Source organism: Brachycentrus maculatus, unplaced genomic scaffold (assembly GCF_059751285.1).
Source record: "Brachycentrus maculatus isolate JH-2025_06_01 unplaced genomic scaffold, ASM5975128v1 h1tg000323l, whole genome shotgun sequence".
NCBI lineage: Eukaryota > Metazoa > Arthropoda > Insecta > Trichoptera > Brachycentridae > Brachycentrus > Brachycentrus maculatus.
This window is the reverse complement of record NW_028281072.1, coordinates 541,254-559,762: the sequence shown is the minus strand read 5'-3', so window position 1 is coordinate 559,762 and position 18,509 is coordinate 541,254. Positions and strand designations below refer to the sequence as shown.

The following is an 18,509-nucleotide window of genomic DNA, read 5'->3' as shown; positions in this document are numbered from 1 at the left end:
TATTTCACGTTCCACCACCACACGCCTAAAATTCATCTTTGCCACTTTTTTCTCAAAACTAAACATACATCTCTTCTGGGCCTTTGTAAGGTGCCATATTTTTTACACCTATATAGGAGAATAGATAAAATGAAGGCATGGTCTTCACTGAGTATAGTTGCAATTTCTAGATAGCCTTTACACTCAAGTCTTAAAACACACTCTCAGTTTTTATAAAAGCTGCCATAATCTGTAATGTATAATTCCAAGTACTAGAAACTCACAACCCTTTTCATGAGCTGGTTTCTCAATGCTGAGGATTGCTAATCGTCACATAACATATTGTGTGTTCAATATGCGATCAAATGATTGATTTCAATTAGTAGAAAAGACTATGGTTTCATACTGACCATTTTGTTACCGTGGAATTTCATTAATCTTTTAACCATACCGAGTAATATTATTATAATCAATGTATAATATTTCACTTGGGACCAATGTAATTTGGTTTTCGTCGGTCACTGTGTTCTCTATTTGCTAAATTTAATACTAAAATGTGAAATTTTGTTAAATCTTATGATTTATAAAAAATATTGACTTGTAAATTAAAAACAGTATTATGTGTCAAAATTTTACTGGAAATTTTTGTAAGACACCTGAAAATGATCAGTAAAATGTAAGTTTGTCAGTCAGTTATACTTGGTGTGCGTATTATATGTTATATGTGTTGTATTGTATTTCAAATATGTACGCTAATAAATGTTGTTCTGCTGCACTGAAACTGAAAAGTGACTTAAACTTGACCGATTTTTCTGATCATGTCTGGGAGTCTTTGTTAATTTCAAATTATTTTTAAAATTTCATGTATTATTTAAATAAAAGTTCTATATACATTATATCAATATTATAATCCGTTTTTTTCATGTTTAAAGGGAATCAAAGTATGGTACTTTCATGGATACATCTTTTATCATAAACTACAAACCTACAAATTATGTATTTATAAAATTAAATCTAAAATATTAAATAATTACTTATCAAATTTCGTTATCATACTTCTAATAAAATGCCATCATTTTGACATTCAAAGTTCTTTTCCTTTTCAATGCTATATTACTACATAATAAAACAACATCTTTATAATTTTTTTCCACTTTTAATTTATTTGACCAGTGACCAGGTTTCATCATTATCGACATCATCGGACTGGTTTTACCAGCCTCATTAGACCCGTCTGATGATATTAGTAACGATGAAACCCTGGTCAAATAAAATAAAAGTGGGAAAACTATACATTTGTTGTTTCATCATATGAAATGCAATTCCACCAAAAAATGTCAATACAAAACATAAATATATTACAATGTTAATGACATTCGATTGATATTAATCTTTTTTGCCTTTGGATTTAATTTCGTAAATACATCATTTGTAAATTAAGGGTTTTCGTTTTTGGAAATTTCTTTAAAAATACCACTTTACAATCCCCTTTAAAATATGTTTTCAGACATTATATTTTATCAACAAATACATTGTGTATATTTTCATATAGTTTGTCTGTACTTATTTCTATTCTCTGTGCTTAATTTAAACACAAATGCAATTTAATGTACTTTTCGTCTATCCTTGATTTCTTTTTAAATAAAAAATGAGTTAATGTAACTTTCTGTATTTTTTAACTTTAGCTATTTTGTACATAAACTTCAAATGTCAGACTAAGTCATACTCTTTCACCGTACTTTGTGAATATAATATGAAGGCAATTCTGTCTTGGCCCTTATATTTTCAGATTGCTTGAAACATATTTATGAATTGCAAATATCAACGATATTACATGTTAGTAAATTATTGTATATTTAATTCTAATTTCTAGTCAACGTTATATCTTGGTGGTTTTCTTGATAAAATGAAATATACCGTAATTTTGTGTATAGTTCGACATTCTCAAATGTACATAAATTGGTGTACGTTTATTCAATTGCCGTTTAATGGAATTATATATGTGGTGTTTGATGTACCTATACGCCTATCATAACAAAATATTTTACTGTGGATATCCGTGTAAAAAATGAGTATATTAATTAATCAATAATATATAACGTGTTCACTCTTCTAAAGTGTGGAATCTATGATGACTGTATTTTGTTTGAGAAATATATACTTCAGAAGGTGTTTCTATTTCCATGTTCAAGTAGTGGTCATCTGATGACGCATACAAATATTATTGTATTATAATAAACGTATAAGTGTTGAATATTTATGTTACTATATAAACAAACATTTCATTATATGGTGTAATGAGCTTCTAAGGAATTCACTCTTACAACAATGATCATTGTCATCTAAATTACTTACAAATCAGGCAATATACGATAGTCGAACTAGGGATGGGCTGAAGGGAGCTACTATGGGCTTATTAACACATTGTTTGCGGGAAACATTTAAAAGCGTCTTTTACATACTGTTCGTAGAGAGCAGGAGACGCTGATAAGCGTTATATTTGCTTACTTTTGATAGAGTGCAAGAGACACCAAAAACATTGTACAGATGGGAATTGGGTTTGCGGTTACTTGTGATTAGTATACTGAGGGTCAGGCGGCAGACTGTCGTTGTGTATATTTTCATATAGTTTGTCTGTACTTATTTCTATACTCTGTGCCTAATTTATACACAAATGCAATAAGGGTCAGGGTGCAATAATAATTGAGTATAATTAGGGTCAGGGTGATGAAAAAACTGCCAATGATGTGTTTATATGATGTGTCAAATACATTTTTTATTAAATTTCTTATAAAACCAGAATTACTTCATTATTGGCATTGTAAAAGGACTGTGGAACATGAACAATAGAAAATATTTCCATCTGTTGATTGTAACATTTTTTGTTTGTAACATCTGTTTAAATTATTTACAGTGCACAATACATAGTGATCAAAACCCTTTACCAGAAGTGTGCATTTATTTTTTAAATAGCATCATTGCTTCTTTGTATCATTCGCAAGATGTCGAAACTCATTTTTTGTAATTTTCAAGAAATGCTTTTTGAAGCTTCATAACTTTTATTTAAATATAAAAATAAAATAAAAACTTCTACAAGACCGCTTTTTGAGTTTGCTGATGCAAACGCGAGTAGTTTTGACAACTACAAATGTTCTCAAAACTAGTTGTGTTTACATTAATAAACTCAAGATTTGATCTTGTGGATGTGTTTTATTTGTATATTTAATTCCACAAAGTTAATGTCAAATCAAAACATCAAATAACTTTGTGTAAAATAGTCTTGTCACTTTACTTTTTTATAATAACTTGATGGAATGGAGTCTCAGTAATACATCAATGTATAATAATAAAAAGCTTAATGCAAAGCTGTATCTTAAGATTTTTATTCATTATTGATTAGCTGCAGAACACTTTAACCGTATCACAGATGACCAAAAAAATCTGCTTTGTGTTTATTTAAACAGATGTTAATAAGCCATGCTCAAAACAAAAAATAACGTAATCTGAGAATCCCTAGAAATTTAATTTTTAAATTATTATTTTGTCAAATCATAAATATCACACTGATAATCTCACAGCAGACACATTTGTTCGTTGTCACGTGGTCAATTACTGAAATTTGATGTATGGGAGCCCTTTTTGTTGGCATACTGACAGCCTACCCCTGACTTCAATGATCTCACTACAAATAAATTTGTCACTGACTTTTCAAATCAATTCCTTAAAAGCGTCATTCACTATAAATATTTTGAATCATAAGTTTAAATGTTATAAGAGTGTTGTAATAACTGTTTATAAATTTTGTTGCACTAATAAACTGATAAAATGACTGTTCTCACAACTGCTCTATCAATAACTATGCATTTTTATGATGGATTATTGAATGTATGCAAAAAAAAGCAGTAAAATTTATTTAGATATGGCTTGTGTCTTTTATTTTACTACCTTTTTAACAAACTCACATACTGGCAATATACTATCTACAACCATTTACTAAGAATACATATTGTATATAATAATTTTTGTGTTATTTAATTTGTATTTTTCAAAACAAAACGATGTTTAAAGGAGTCAAGATGTAATCTGAATTTAAATTTCAAATGCAGGTTAAAATATAATTTTGGAATAAAATTAATAATTTTTTGAAGTAGGTAATTTTTAGTACAATTATTATAAGAGGCAGCCCTGCTAGGATGGTAGAAGGCGCCAAAATACGGAAATTAAAAAAAACTTTATTTTCCTTAAAATATAAATATACAAGTGTACATGTAATTTGAGTTCTGGGGTAAAAGGTAATTTTATTCATGACTATCTGTACCTAGTCACGCATCACTGTAGCTCAGTATGCTTAAATGGAAATGAAAGAAAAAAGAAAACACACATTATTAATGTTTCATTTCAATGCTTGTGAATGAATACAAAAATATATGAAACAACAATACTATCGATAACATTCTTATTGAAATCTGTAGAGAACTAAGGGAGATATCAAGGTTAAAACTTTAGATATATGAATAAAACGAAAAACGTGCGTTCGCATACGTCATCAAATTTCCGCCATCCAACGTTTTATGACGTCATATGGTCTATTGTCCATGGTTTATAGAGATGTAATAGAAGTAGTATGAATTGTTTATTTACCACTACACTATCATTTGTGTTATACAAATATGTGGGGAGGGGAAGTGGGAGGGTGGACCATAGACATCAACAAATAGAGCCGCCAATAATTACCAATGTTACCAATATTAAAATATGTCCATCGTTTTTGTGACGTCATTCATTACCAACTTACGAAAACAACGTATTTGCGAAGGCGAATTTTCCAAATGAAAATGATGAACGAATATATTGATTGTATCGGCTGTTATAAACACAAAACGAGTCTAATACAATCCTTAATAGGTTTAGTATGTTAAATTAGATATTCCTCCCGTCTGACAATGATCCGTTCCAAATTTGAAGCTGATGAAATCTAAATATTTCCAGAATATATTAATTTTGCTAGTTTTTCATAACAAATCATCATGCTTATTCTATTATGTGCAATTTATTAGACAAAATTATAAATAGTGAAAATATTTCCGAAAATACATCTTAGACTCTAGCCCGCCAAAAGTCATAATAATGTTAGATTATAGCAGAGCATGGGTAGGTAGTAAGTAGGTACCTATGTAAAATGTTTATTTCAAGAGTTTAGTCGGGGACATTTCGTGAGGTAAATTCATGAATGCGAGAGACTTTTGTCAAGTAGTGCCAAATAATTATGTCGTCGTCATAGAGTTATGTTTAAATATATTCATTGTGCGTAAAATTTACATCGGAAACGGAATATGTATTCTTCTTCTTCTTTCCGTTTCGGAACTTGAAGTATTATTTTCATTATTGACTTTTGGGCAACAACAATATTTTTTTGTATATTAAAATCATTGTTTACTTTGCGGTATGGTAATATAACACTCTTCTTATCGTTCACTTCGTGTAATACCACTTTGATAAACACCAATTCGTGACTACCGGTTTCGGAATAATCATTCCATCATTAGGTCATTAAAATAAAATTATTACGGTATTCATTGGTCTTCTTTCTCTCTTTCAATATTTTACTATTGTACAAATGTCAGACCGTAATAATTTTATTTTAATGACCTGATGATGGAATGTTTATTCCGAAACAAGTAGTCACGAATTAGTGTTTATTAAAGTGGTATTACACAAAGTGAACGATAGATGATAAAAAGAGTGTTGACAACACTATTTAACCTATCCAGGAGTGAGTTTTTTAATTTACTTTTTTTTAAACTTTTTTTATAATTTTAAATCGCAGTCGTTGCTATAAGCAACATATTTTCGCAAGTAAAAAAAAAACATTTACACCAGTAAATATGATTTTTCAAAACATCGATAATTTTGACATAAATCATGTTTTGATATAAATCATGTAATGCATTATCCCAGATATATTTGTAGCCTCGATAACTTATTCGTGAATCGTAACATACTCATGTTTTTATGTAGATACAACATTATTTGTACAACTACGTGTTGATGTAGAGAATATGTAATACATATCGCTCACTCCTTTCAAGAACGTCATAAATCAAAAACCGTCAATTTTCAGTTGTGCATGTTTTCAGAATGCCCAGAAAATGTACTATATCCCAGCAAAAGAGGCATATTTTTAACTTAATATTTACCCGCTACAGGGTAGAAAATGTTGTTTTTGCATTTTGAAGAAAATGTATTGTTTAATTATTTTTATAAATAAATGAAATATTTTTCAAATGTAGAAAAAACCTTCAGGTTTTACCTAAAAATATTTGTTGCACAGTAAAAACTTCAATAAGTGGCTTGATATTTATTTTTAAAACATTGTGTTATATTTTTAAACTTTAAAATCGTTCTCCTGAAAAATCAAGTATTTTGATTTATGACGTTCTTGAAAGGAGTGAGCGATATGTGAGAAGTCAGAAAAAATCTCTGCCCGAAATCGCGGGGGAGTTTATTACCTTGGCAAAAATGACAGTCCTCATTTCACAGCTAGAATGCGTCCGAAATATAATAAAGGAACATCAAGTGAACTGAAATGTCGCAAAAACAATATTTAATATGAATTCCCTTTCAACAAGTTGTCTTTACGATATTTTTATAGCGCCAAGTCAAATATTTTATGACGTTTCATAATTTAAACAATGACAGTCATGTTATTTGTTGTAATAACATCATGTATCGAAAAATGTTTATTTTATTTGGTTCTCATATTACAAAACATAATTCAAATGAGTGCAATAAAAATATTTACGTTTGCAAATGAATTAATAACAAATATTTAAAAGGTTAATGTTTTGGATCGAAAAACATTCATTTTGTTTTGTTTTCAAAAAACAAAACATTATTGAAATAAGTGTGCTTTAAAATATATCATTTCATTGATTGATTCGGCAGTCACTTTGTGGTGACATCTTTCTATTTTTAATTTAAGTTTTACTTAGTAAATATCACTCTCTCTTAAAATTTATTGTGACACGTATTTCGATGCATTCCGCATCATTTTCAAACATGTTTGAAAATTGTGGGCCAATAATAAAATTAAAATTATTTTAATTTACCAATGTATTTGCCAATGATTTATTTAGGAAGAATTTTTCAAAATATTATATCTAAATTAATTAACTGCGAAAAATCCCTAATAATTTTTCGATGATAAATATTCAATGTCTGCCTACTTACTATAGTGTGGTAACGGCGTTTAGATACCGTGCTGGAGGTCTCGGGTTCGAATCCCAGGAAATGAAAATGAAAACGGCTGTTTTTCACTCTCATGTTTATTTAAGTTTATATCTCCACGGACAGGAAGAAGAAGCTCAGGACTGGTCATCTAGCCTTCATAAATTAACGATTAAGCTTACACTGCATCGATATGGTACGGTGCCCTTTGTACTATTGGGTGCCGATAGGGGTCAGGATCAAAAAACTTCATCCTCACGAACAGATTAGATTTACCCCATTAATGTTTTGTTCAAAAAGAAAATTTTGACAAACCTCTGAATCAGTACTATCATCATACACATAAAATTTATGTTACATATATGTTAATTAATATTTGTTTTATTATTATCGCTATATTTCTGTTAACAATATATTTTGTTTCGTTCACGTACGTTTTTATTTTGTTTTGAACATGGCGCCTTACAGAGATACCAACAATACTAATAACATTACAAATCCTTTGAATGAAATAATGGAAATTGTGAATAACGTCAACGGAAGAAAATAATCATTTGGAAATTATTAACGTGACACCATATTGTAAAATAACAAAGTCAAAACGTGTATTGTAAATAACTTTAGAAATTCCTTTGGAATATATAAGCAAAACATATCAAGTTCAGCGCCATGATGAATTCAAACGATGGGCCATATGTATTTTTTAGTGTTGAAGTGTTGGTGTGCCTGATTTAGAGAGGGGGGAGCGTTTCGTTTTGTCCTCAGCCGAGCAGCGCCGAACAGCTTGCGCGCGCTTGCCGCCGTGTGCCGTGTCGGTCCGTGCGTGCACGGTTGTCTTAACATTCGTTTATTTTCGATTTCATAACCTATAACGAAAGCGACTTGCCGACGGTCAGTGCCAGTTTGTGACCATGATGGATAACGGGATTATGGGGATGGAGCAGGGGGTTTACGGAGACGGCTACATGGAGCCCGAGGAGGAATGGGAGCGCGAAGGACTGCTCGACCCGGCGTGGGAAAAGCAGCAGAAAAAGGTCAGTTACACGGACACTTCGGTGCAACGCATCCTGGCGCATACCTGAGAATTCCTACATCTGACAGATGCATTCAGAAATGCATCCGCGCTCTGGGGACCCGAATGACAGATGGCCTGTTTGTTTTAGTGGCATATTCCGGTGTTTATGTTTATAGTTTATATCGCGTCGTGAAACCTTTAAATCCTGGCCCTTAAATTCCTCGTATTATTTTTTATCAAATATTTTTTGCGGGATTAACAATAGTAGTTCCAGCGAATGAATTATATGTCTACAATGCTTCGCTCCCACATTGTTGAGGTGTGGATGTGGAGAGATAGTTATTTGATATCAGATGCATTTGTGCAGTGACTATTATACTGCATTCAATCCGCATGCAGTCACCTTAAGTTCTACTGTGTATTCACCTTTGGCTTAATTATGAATTACTGTTATACTTTTCTTCATAGTTATAACACGGGAATAACGATTTAAAAATATATTTAATTGCAATTCGCAATTTTCGCTAAAAACATCAAGTGTAGCGTAAATTCATATGTTGACACCTTTGGAAATGATCCAAATATCTAGCTCATTTTCTCTTAAAATATAATTGACCTTGCCAAATAAATATAAGAAGCGATGTTATATAATTTCGAGAGTGTAAAAATAAAAACCCGAATACTGGGAAACGCTTGCATACTTCTCTTTACAAAAATGACGATTTTTCTATCTCATCTCTAAAATATTTGAATTTTAAAAAAGTAGCTAAATAAAAGTGTTTATTTATGAAAAGAAATAATGATCAGAATAATACCTACTAGCTTGTTTTAAATTTTGAATAAAACAGGAACTTACTCCAATTATTGGTGTTTAACTTAATCGTTTTAATATTTGAAATTAATAAAGTAGGTCCCAAATTCAGAATATCCACCCAAAGAATATGTTAAATTTAGAATACGTACAGAATTCCTTCCTATGAAAAGTTTTGAATATATTATTTTTAAATTTCGAATATTACTCACTCTCCCAGAAACTTATGCATAGAAAATCATATAATCGTCTTATTTGCTCGGAATGTCACTGTTTACCGGTGTTGTAAAGACATTTAGACATTTCTGGGTCATCTCTGCGTCCGTATTATAGATAGCGTTCCAACATGCTCGAGTTGTAATTTGTAATATAACCTGCGTTAGAATTATTTGTGATGTTGGAAAAGTAAAGAACTATTTCTGTCCTACATATCTTCCCACAGCGTGTGATGTAAGGCGGCCACGGCTGTCTCTAAGCTATATCTTCTACTTCTTTACAAAATTATACTCTCAACCTTTACCTATCGCGTTACGTTTAGGTAATTTATAACACGCTAATGAATGGGGTTTTGTGGTTAATTCTGTAACTATGGAATGTTCGAGACGGTGTCATTTTACATTATTTTACTCATTCATTTTGACAATTATCTTCTTCCCATTTCCACTCCTAGTGGTGCATAAGACTACATTATTTTCACAACGAATTTCTAGTGAAGTTCTCCTTTAAGGATATTCGTAATATTTTTACCTGCTATATAACAAACTCTAATTTCGATTCAAGTCTATACATTTCGATTTGAGATTCGTCTTCCAAAATGCAGATTTAGAATTTCATCCAATAGCACAAAAATAAAATATTTACTGTCCAGTAAGACAGGTAAAACCATAAAAAGAATTTTACCAAAAAACTTTGTATTATCAAGCAGTTGTGCATTCATATGTGTAGTGATAAATCTATTAACATACATTTTGATAGTCGGTTTAATTTTACTCCAAAAAATTATATATTCTGTATATAAAATAAATATTTATGGCACTTCAACTTTATATCTGAGAATATTCGTGGGTGAACTGGCAAAAAACGGTAACTCGAAAATATGCAATTTTGACTTCATGATACATTTTTTAAAGTTTTCAACTTTCTACAAACTAACAAAATGCACCAAGTAGTTAGAAATGTCATATTTATGTGGTTTTAAAAGTAAATTCAACTTTGAGTTTAATAGAGGGTATTTTATTCATGCTAATAATTTTAAATAACAGCGATTATTAAAACAAGAATTTTAGAATTATCGTTTTTGCCAGTATACCCACGATATTTTTCTAATATATATGTATTTATAATATATAGTACATATGGTATATACATCGAGAAACGGTGATAATAATTTCCCCTTTTCGTATTTTGTTATTACATTTCATTTGTTACGAAAATTATTATCAAATAACATTCCAATGCATTTCATTTTATTTCAACATTTACTTGACATTGGCTGCATTCCAAAGGTTAATTAATTAAAATAATTAATAAATAAAAACGACGAAACATCCTGCCATTCTTCGCATTATTTCCAAAACATTCTTCAGCGCAAACAAAATGAAAATATGAAAATTAAAATCAACACTACGTGTTATTGCTTTTTGTTTAAAATATCACGATACAAATAACGTTTATTTGTGTTTGTTTTATTATTTAAAACATACTTTATTATTAAATTTAACACAATTCTTCAGAATTATAATATGTTCGAATAATAATAAATATCATCTCATATTGAGATTGATGTCTTCCATCTTCCATTTCCATTCCTGTTTATATTTATTTAATGAATAAATTTATCAGTATTGAACCAATTAATTATCTTAAGAATATTGATGTTTATCTATTTTATAATTTTATTTATTCTTTAAAACATTAATTATTAGGTGTCAATATAGGATGAAGAACCTAGTTATTGACACTTTTATTTTTTAAGTTAAAATAATAATAAAAAAAAATCGTTACAATGATTAAAGAAAACACTTCGTTTTTTACCACTTGAGTTTTATTATAGACTACATGTTTCAGAAGTTAAACTTCCATCATTCAGGTCTGTATAATAACTAAAATATAAAATATAAAATTGTTCTATAAATAAGGAGAGGGGAAAGTAAGGGGAAGGGGTTAGTCAAGGGACGGAGTTTGAAAACAAAGGAAAAATGGAAAGCAATGGTGAAGAATTTTGAAACAATATATTATTTAATAATAATTTTTTCAGTGGCGAATAAATAAATAAATCGTTCATCAAAACTGTACACAATTTTGAAGCATATGAATTGATGTACTACAATTTAAACATTTTTATTTAGCTGTACGTAATATGGTAAAATAACGTGTTTTCAACATTGATAAGTATAAAGAAAAAAATGTTAACGTTGTCTATTACGGCTTTCGGAAAAACATTGTTCAGAAAAACTATCTCGAAACTGTGTTCGTGTATTGTAACTCAATTAGCAGAAACCTTGAATCGTTTAGAAAAAAAATCGCTTTCAATACATAAAAAAAATCAATACATATGTGTCTGAAATCAGACACTATTCACATACGAAATCAGAAGTAGCATTGACCGTGTGTGTCAACAACGCCTCTTTTTACCCTACATTCATTTAATTTATTTTGTAATAATTATCGATTTAACGTAATGAGAACATAACTGACTTTGAATCTAAACTCTCATGTTCGATTCCACATTTTCTCACAAAGATTTTGTCATTTTGTGTGATTTTGTCGATTATCTCAATAGCTACTCAACGGCTTTTTACAAATAAGGTGTCATATTAGCTATTTCAATAGCTAACTAAACATGTTTCATGTAAGTTTTATATTTAAATAGATACAGATATTATAATAACAGTCATCAGGTATTATTTTATAATGTCTAAAATTGACCAGCACAATAATGACAAACAGACAATATTCTTCCTACAAAAAAGTCAGAATTTTTCGTCTTTAAAAGAAAATTTCACTAGCATTTTTTTAAATTTTGAATTGACAAGGTTGTAGAAATTTTAGTTAATTAACCTGCATGACTTAGCATCAACATATCCTGTTGCAAAAATCGATAAAAAATAAGTAATTAAATGCTGCAATTTTTATATTTGTAATATTGCGGTTGAATCATTCGTAGTATAAATCCAGATTTTTAGCACTCCCAACACTGATGCGTTATCTCAAATTTGATTGAATTTATTTTCATTATATATTTCACATATTTTCTACTTAAAACTGAAAAAAGAATAACGGCACTTTAAAAATTTAATTCTCAACAACGGTTGTTGAACATTTTTTTGAAGCATAAGCTCTAGTTCGTTGAATTCACTATCAATCTATTTTTTTGAGTATTCCGTTTGTAAATACATGTTGTATCTTTGTTATTCATTTAATTTAGCGATTCTCAAACTTTTTTGGTGACAGAACCTTTTTGAAGCTCTATATATTTTACGGAGCTATTTTACCGGGTTATATTTATTTTTAAAATAAATATAACCCGGTTTTATGTCCATTATTGTATTATAATCATTTAATAAAAATCATACAAAAATATGTACATTACGCTTTACGGACTTCTACAACAGTATAGAAAATAACACAAAATAATACAATACACAGAATAACACTGCATCGACTTCACCGTATTTTTTTAAAAATTTTCTTTTTAAATTTCTTAAGTTAGCTTATATTACAACTAATATAAACTATTATTTACACTAAATGCATTTATCTATATATATATTTACATCTTTTTACAGTAAACAAAACATTTATTTTGAAATTCTTTCAGACTCTTTTCATTCTTCATACATTCAGGCATCTCATCATACATTTTCAAACCCTTATACATTGAACAATTTTTTTTTCAACAATGGTAGTCTTTTTTATCCTTATTTCTAGTAATATGTTCATGACAATTTTTAAATTGATAAAATTGTTTCAATAATATTTTTTTAATGCTCCATGGAGCACAGTTTAAGAACCACTGATCTAAGTAATAACAGATAAGTTTTCGTAGATACATATCTAAACAACCTTTTTAATAGTTCAGATCAATGTTCGATTTCAAGTATGATTAAGAATAGACATAATATTCTCATGCAAATGTGGATGATTATTATAATCTCCAATAGTATAATCGATAAGAATGTATGACGCTAGAACCTAGACCTATTCCTTAATCAATTCAAATTCAAGGTCGCAATCTAAACAAGTTATTTTGTAATAAAAAGTTAAACGATATATTATATAATAGTAATTTTATGATAGCTGGTCGTTCGAGGCAAATTGTTTGCTGTTATTCATGTTATTATTAACTAATAACTCATTTTTACATAAAATAAACACGTGTTCTTAATCTTAAACTTGAAAGGGACTGCAAAACGGTTTAAATAATAACAAAAAACTTAGTTTCGAGTAGTTGAAAAAGTAAACTTCATGTGTTGACAATGATAGTTACTAGCAGTGGGGTTAATAAATATATTTTAAACAATGACAACGTTCGAAAAACGTTAATAATATATTATTTTTCACAACTGGCAACACCAAAAAAACATTGAATATTTTTCGCAGATACTTTTGGCACATTTTATATAAACTTTATAAAATAAAACAACTTTGTTTTTAACCACTTTTTATTGGTACACTTTTTCCAATCGGTTTCGATAAGAACCTTGTCATCATCAGGGTTTATGTACTAATTCTAAAACATTGAAATACCCATAGTTAGGTTATAGTTGATTACTCATAGTTAGGTTATAGTTGATTACTCATAGTTAGGTTACAGTTAATTCTTCTTTTATAATTTTATGACGATTTTTTTCGGTTCTTAATATGCTGGGTAAATGTGTTGTTAGGGTTTAAATGCTGGGTAACGATTCATTTTATTGACACAGATCCAATGATTGACATTTAAATTAAGGAAATCATAGTTCAGCACAGTTTTATATGATTTGGAGATAATGTGGTAGCATAGTCGCAGGTATTGAAATCAAGCATTGCAGTTCAAGACGGATCATAGTTTTAATATAAAAATGGGGGGAAAACTAGTCTGTTGTGTCATTGTATGAATATATCAAATATCGTCGATGTTGCAATACGTCCATATGACTACGTTCCTGAATAATTTCGTACAATACGAGAAGAAACAATATAAATATATTTACGAAATATGTATGTATAATGAAACCTCAAGTTATGAACATTCATTCCGTTCGACTTCGTAAGCCAGGGTGTTCTTATCTCGAGATTCCATTGCACGTATAACGAGTTCTCGTCTAGACGGAATAATGGCTTTTACATTTGACGTTCGTTTATGATTACTTTGAAGACTGGTCCCATTCTCCAGCTGTGAGACATATTGTCAAGATTTTTCTATCCATCCCATTCGAGGGTACTTTTGATTTGGAAACTCCACATTTCCACCGTCAATCATTTCCGTTTGAATCCCGTCTGCCGGCGATTTTGCAGCTTGGTCGTCGCCCGTTGGTCTATTTTTACAGTCCCGAGTATTTCCCGCCCACGCGGGCGATTACGGGTTCCAAATAAACCGTAGAATATTTCACATTGTGAAAAAATCCGCCGCCAGAGAGCGCCAGCCACGGAAAATCGGTCCCGCCGAGATACTATTAAAAGATTGCCTACTGTAGGAGCCGAGACTCGGGCTAGAGAGGGACGGACCGATGTGGAATGGCCGAGTGCGAGCGAGATGGGCTCTGCAGGCGTCGGGTTTCCCTGGGCTATGCCCTAAAATGGGTCCCGCGCCCGACGCTTCCCACAGTAAATCTGAATGCACTGCCCGTTTTCCCGCCATTTCGGCCGAAACCCGCCATTATTTTGTTTCTTGATACATCGGAGCGAAAACGCCGTTTCCGAACGATGCCAATCGACTGTTTGTTTGAAAAGCTGATATGAGACAGGTGCATGGCTTGCAGGTGGATTGCGAAGGCATGTTTATTTCTGTATGATGAACCGACACATCGGAATGTTCGCGAAGTATATCTGTCATATGTATACATATATTACCGATGATAATAGTATCAATAAATGTCGCATATCTCAGCTAAACATAAAAATATATGTCTTCAAATTTAGCATTATTATGCAGACTTGGACATGACTTGGAAAGTAACACAAGTACAGCACATTTCGATTATAAAAAATTAAACACTTGTATTAGATCACTAATTGAGTTTTATTTCATTTTACACGACTAGTTTCATTAGTTTTTGTAATCATCTGTCTACGAAAACATCTGAAGTTTTCAAAACTAGACATGTCATTCCACAAAGTTGATGCCAAATTAATAAATAATACATTTAATTTTTTAAAAGATGAGGCTCAAAAATAAGACATGAGTTACAAATGTGTTTTTTGAAATGAGTTGCAAAAATATTTAACAACGTTTTGAGTGTGCCCACATACTTGTTTACAAATCTGAATTATCTGCAAGGTAGAATTGGTGAATGTTACACGTGTGTAAAGTGACCACTTAAACCAGCCTATGACGGTCGTTTGCCCTGTAAATGCCCAGACTTCCATATTCTTCTTCAACTATTTTAAGATATTTTTAAAATATGTAACAATTTGAAATATTACACTATATACTATATGTTACCATATTAATAAATTGTCTGGAATTTATAAAGCATTTGTATAGAAAATGAATTTGATCAAATGACAAAAGACAACTGAAACATCCTTTTTTAATTTCCTCCTGTTGCACCCAGTTTTCCTATGTAGGCCGCGATATTAATATCCTAAAATAGACATTTACGTATGTGGCCAAGCAACTTTTATACGTTACGTATGTTATACCGTATTATTATGACGTGTATGGCGAAAAACTGACGTATAAGAACGTTACTCGTGAATGAAGTATTTATTCTTATATCTTCCGCGTGCATGCAGTTTTGCGTCACACCATTACATCTCACTATGTAATATCCAATCTTATCTCATCACATGGTCCCGTAAATCATTCACTATTTCTGAATGACTCAAGTACCTTGTTCTATTGGTAATATATCTAACCTGTGTTATACGATGACTATATTAAGTATGAGAATATTTCTATTTCAATTCATTCAATAATAATTCATGTATACGTACATTTCTCACTCCTTTCAAGAACGTCATAAATCAAAAAACTTGATTTTTCAGGAGAACGTTTTTAAAGTTTAAAATTATAATACAATGTATTAAAAATAAATACTAACCCACTTATTGAACTTTTTACTGTGCAACAGATCTTTTGATGTAAAACCTGAAGGTTTTTTCTCCATTTGAAAAATATTTAGGATATTAAAAAAAATAATTAAAAAATACCTTTTCTTCAAAATGCAAAATCAAAACTTTCTGCCATGTAGCGGGTAAATATTAAGGTTAAAATATGCCTCTTTTACTGGGATATAGTATATTTTCTGGGCATTCCGAAAACATGCACAACTGAAAATTGACGATTTTTGATTTATGACGTTCTTGAAACAAGTGAGCGACATTACAACTAAAATTTTAAGCGTATACATTAAAACATAAATAAGAAAGTAAGCAAGAACACTCTCGTTAAATATGTAGAAGAATCCCGCTTTGGAATACCCCCTCAGACACATGGAACATGGATATTGTTCATCATAGCGGTAGCTCTGCCTACAAGCATAATCATTGGCAGGTTGGTCCTGTATTTAGGAATGTGAAACAATCTATGCCGACGCTGTCTTAGGTAACTATCGGGAACATACAGACCAATGTTCCGGATAATTTCAGGATTATCGACCATACCGCGCAACAATCGACAAAAATGCCTAATCAAATACATTCCTTCTAGTCTCTTAACTATTGTAGCCAAGCATACCCTGGAGAAACTCGGTCGGGTATAGCCAAGGATAATACCCGTACTCTCTCATGTAGAGATACCTCAGATAATAATGACGTTTGAGAGTGTTAGTTATTTTTCTCTGACGATATGAATTCATTAATTCATCAGAACGCATGAGTGTTAGTGTAGTTTAGAGGCAAAAGCTCCTGACTGGACATCAGAGAGCCCAGACTCGAATCTAGCACACGCAAGTTTAATGTGATGTCGGATTGTGGTCTCGTAGATAGTGTCGCGGACTCTTGAGTCGGAGTTTCTGAGTTTGAACCTTCTCTACCACAATTTGATACCTATTTTTAATAGTGAACCGCTTAGGCTCACAGAAATAGCATGAAATCGAAGTAGTTTTTGTACATAATTAAATCACGAATTAAATTAATTAATATCGTCATTGTTATTTTTGCTCTCTTTATTTTATTCAACCCTTTCTCGTTTTTATTATGTACTTTTTTTAATCATTTTTTGTACAATTTTTGTATAAACATATGAAGAAGACCAAACATTGTAAATGATATCAAAATAATTTAAACTCAATTTTGACGCTTAGGTAAACAAATTAGAACGGAAATGTTTGCTTACTGGAATGTCAACAAAACGTGTAGGTCTACTTTTTTCACAGTAATCGAAAAACGCACCCTACTTTCCGTAGAATTTCACTGTAACTCGTTTGGCGATGTTCTCATATTAATGATTCATCTTTTCATCGATATTTTGACCTCCAATATAAGAATCACCTTCACCGTCAATTCGGCGATGAAAAACGGGTTATCAACGCTGAATCACTTAAAGACCAATTCATCATTGAGTATAGAAATAATAATAAATTAAGCCATATTATATAGCGCCGTTTACGCTAAAAATCTACTCAATGGCGCTTTACAATTTACGTATGAATTTTACGTTTTTACAATTTTAGTATTTTACAATTAGATATTTACGTAATGCAGTTAAAGTAAAAATTTATATTAAATCTAGTAACTGCAGATAAGGAATCCGGATGAGATGGGTTTTGAGTTTAGATCGAAATCCGGCAGAATTTTGGATAGATCTCAGATTCGGGGGTAAATTGTTCCGCAAAGGCGCTACAAAAGCTCCCCCCCATGTGTGTATATTAGGTTTAAAAAAATATAAAAAAGCGTATGTAATAACAACACCGATCAGACGCACAAGGTAGCTTGGTGGGTCTCTGCCATAAATATATGGTAATTATGTTTATGAATTTTTAAATGAAATGTACATATGTATTTATATATATATATATATATATATATATATATATATATATATATATATATATATATATATATATATATATATATATATATATATATATATATAGTTAACAAATAAATGTAAAAGTATAAAAATAATAAAAATAAAAATAAGGGACCTCAGACCCGCTAGAAAACCATCTGCACTGACAAGCCAAACCCCCGCGATCTATACCCGCCCTCAAACCTTAAGGAGGGACACCAAGCGAACTTAACTTACTAAAAACGACCTTATCGGCAAAAGCGTTATCATAATATGTTAGTACTTGTTGAATCGCAAAGGTCCAGTTGTTTCGGACGTCT

General features: G+C 30.7%; 1 protein-coding gene across 5 annotated transcripts in view; it reads left to right on the top strand.

Annotated features, from left to right (window-relative positions):
• The first annotated feature begins 7,963 nt into the window (after positions 1-7,963).
• Actn (alpha actinin) overlaps positions 7,964-18,509 on the top strand; it is a 91,485-nt gene continuing 80,939 nt past the window's right edge. For 4 of the 5 annotated variants that reach the window (XM_088268425.1, XM_088268423.1, XM_088268426.1 and 1 more), the window contains exon 1: positions 7,964-8,240. In XM_088268425.1, coding sequence (XP_088124551.1) covers positions 8,118-8,240 — 123 coding nt within the window. In that variant the 5' untranslated portion in view covers positions 7,964-8,117. The remainder of the gene's footprint in view (positions 8,241-18,509) is intronic. The other variant, XM_088268427.1, reaches the window with a different exon arrangement.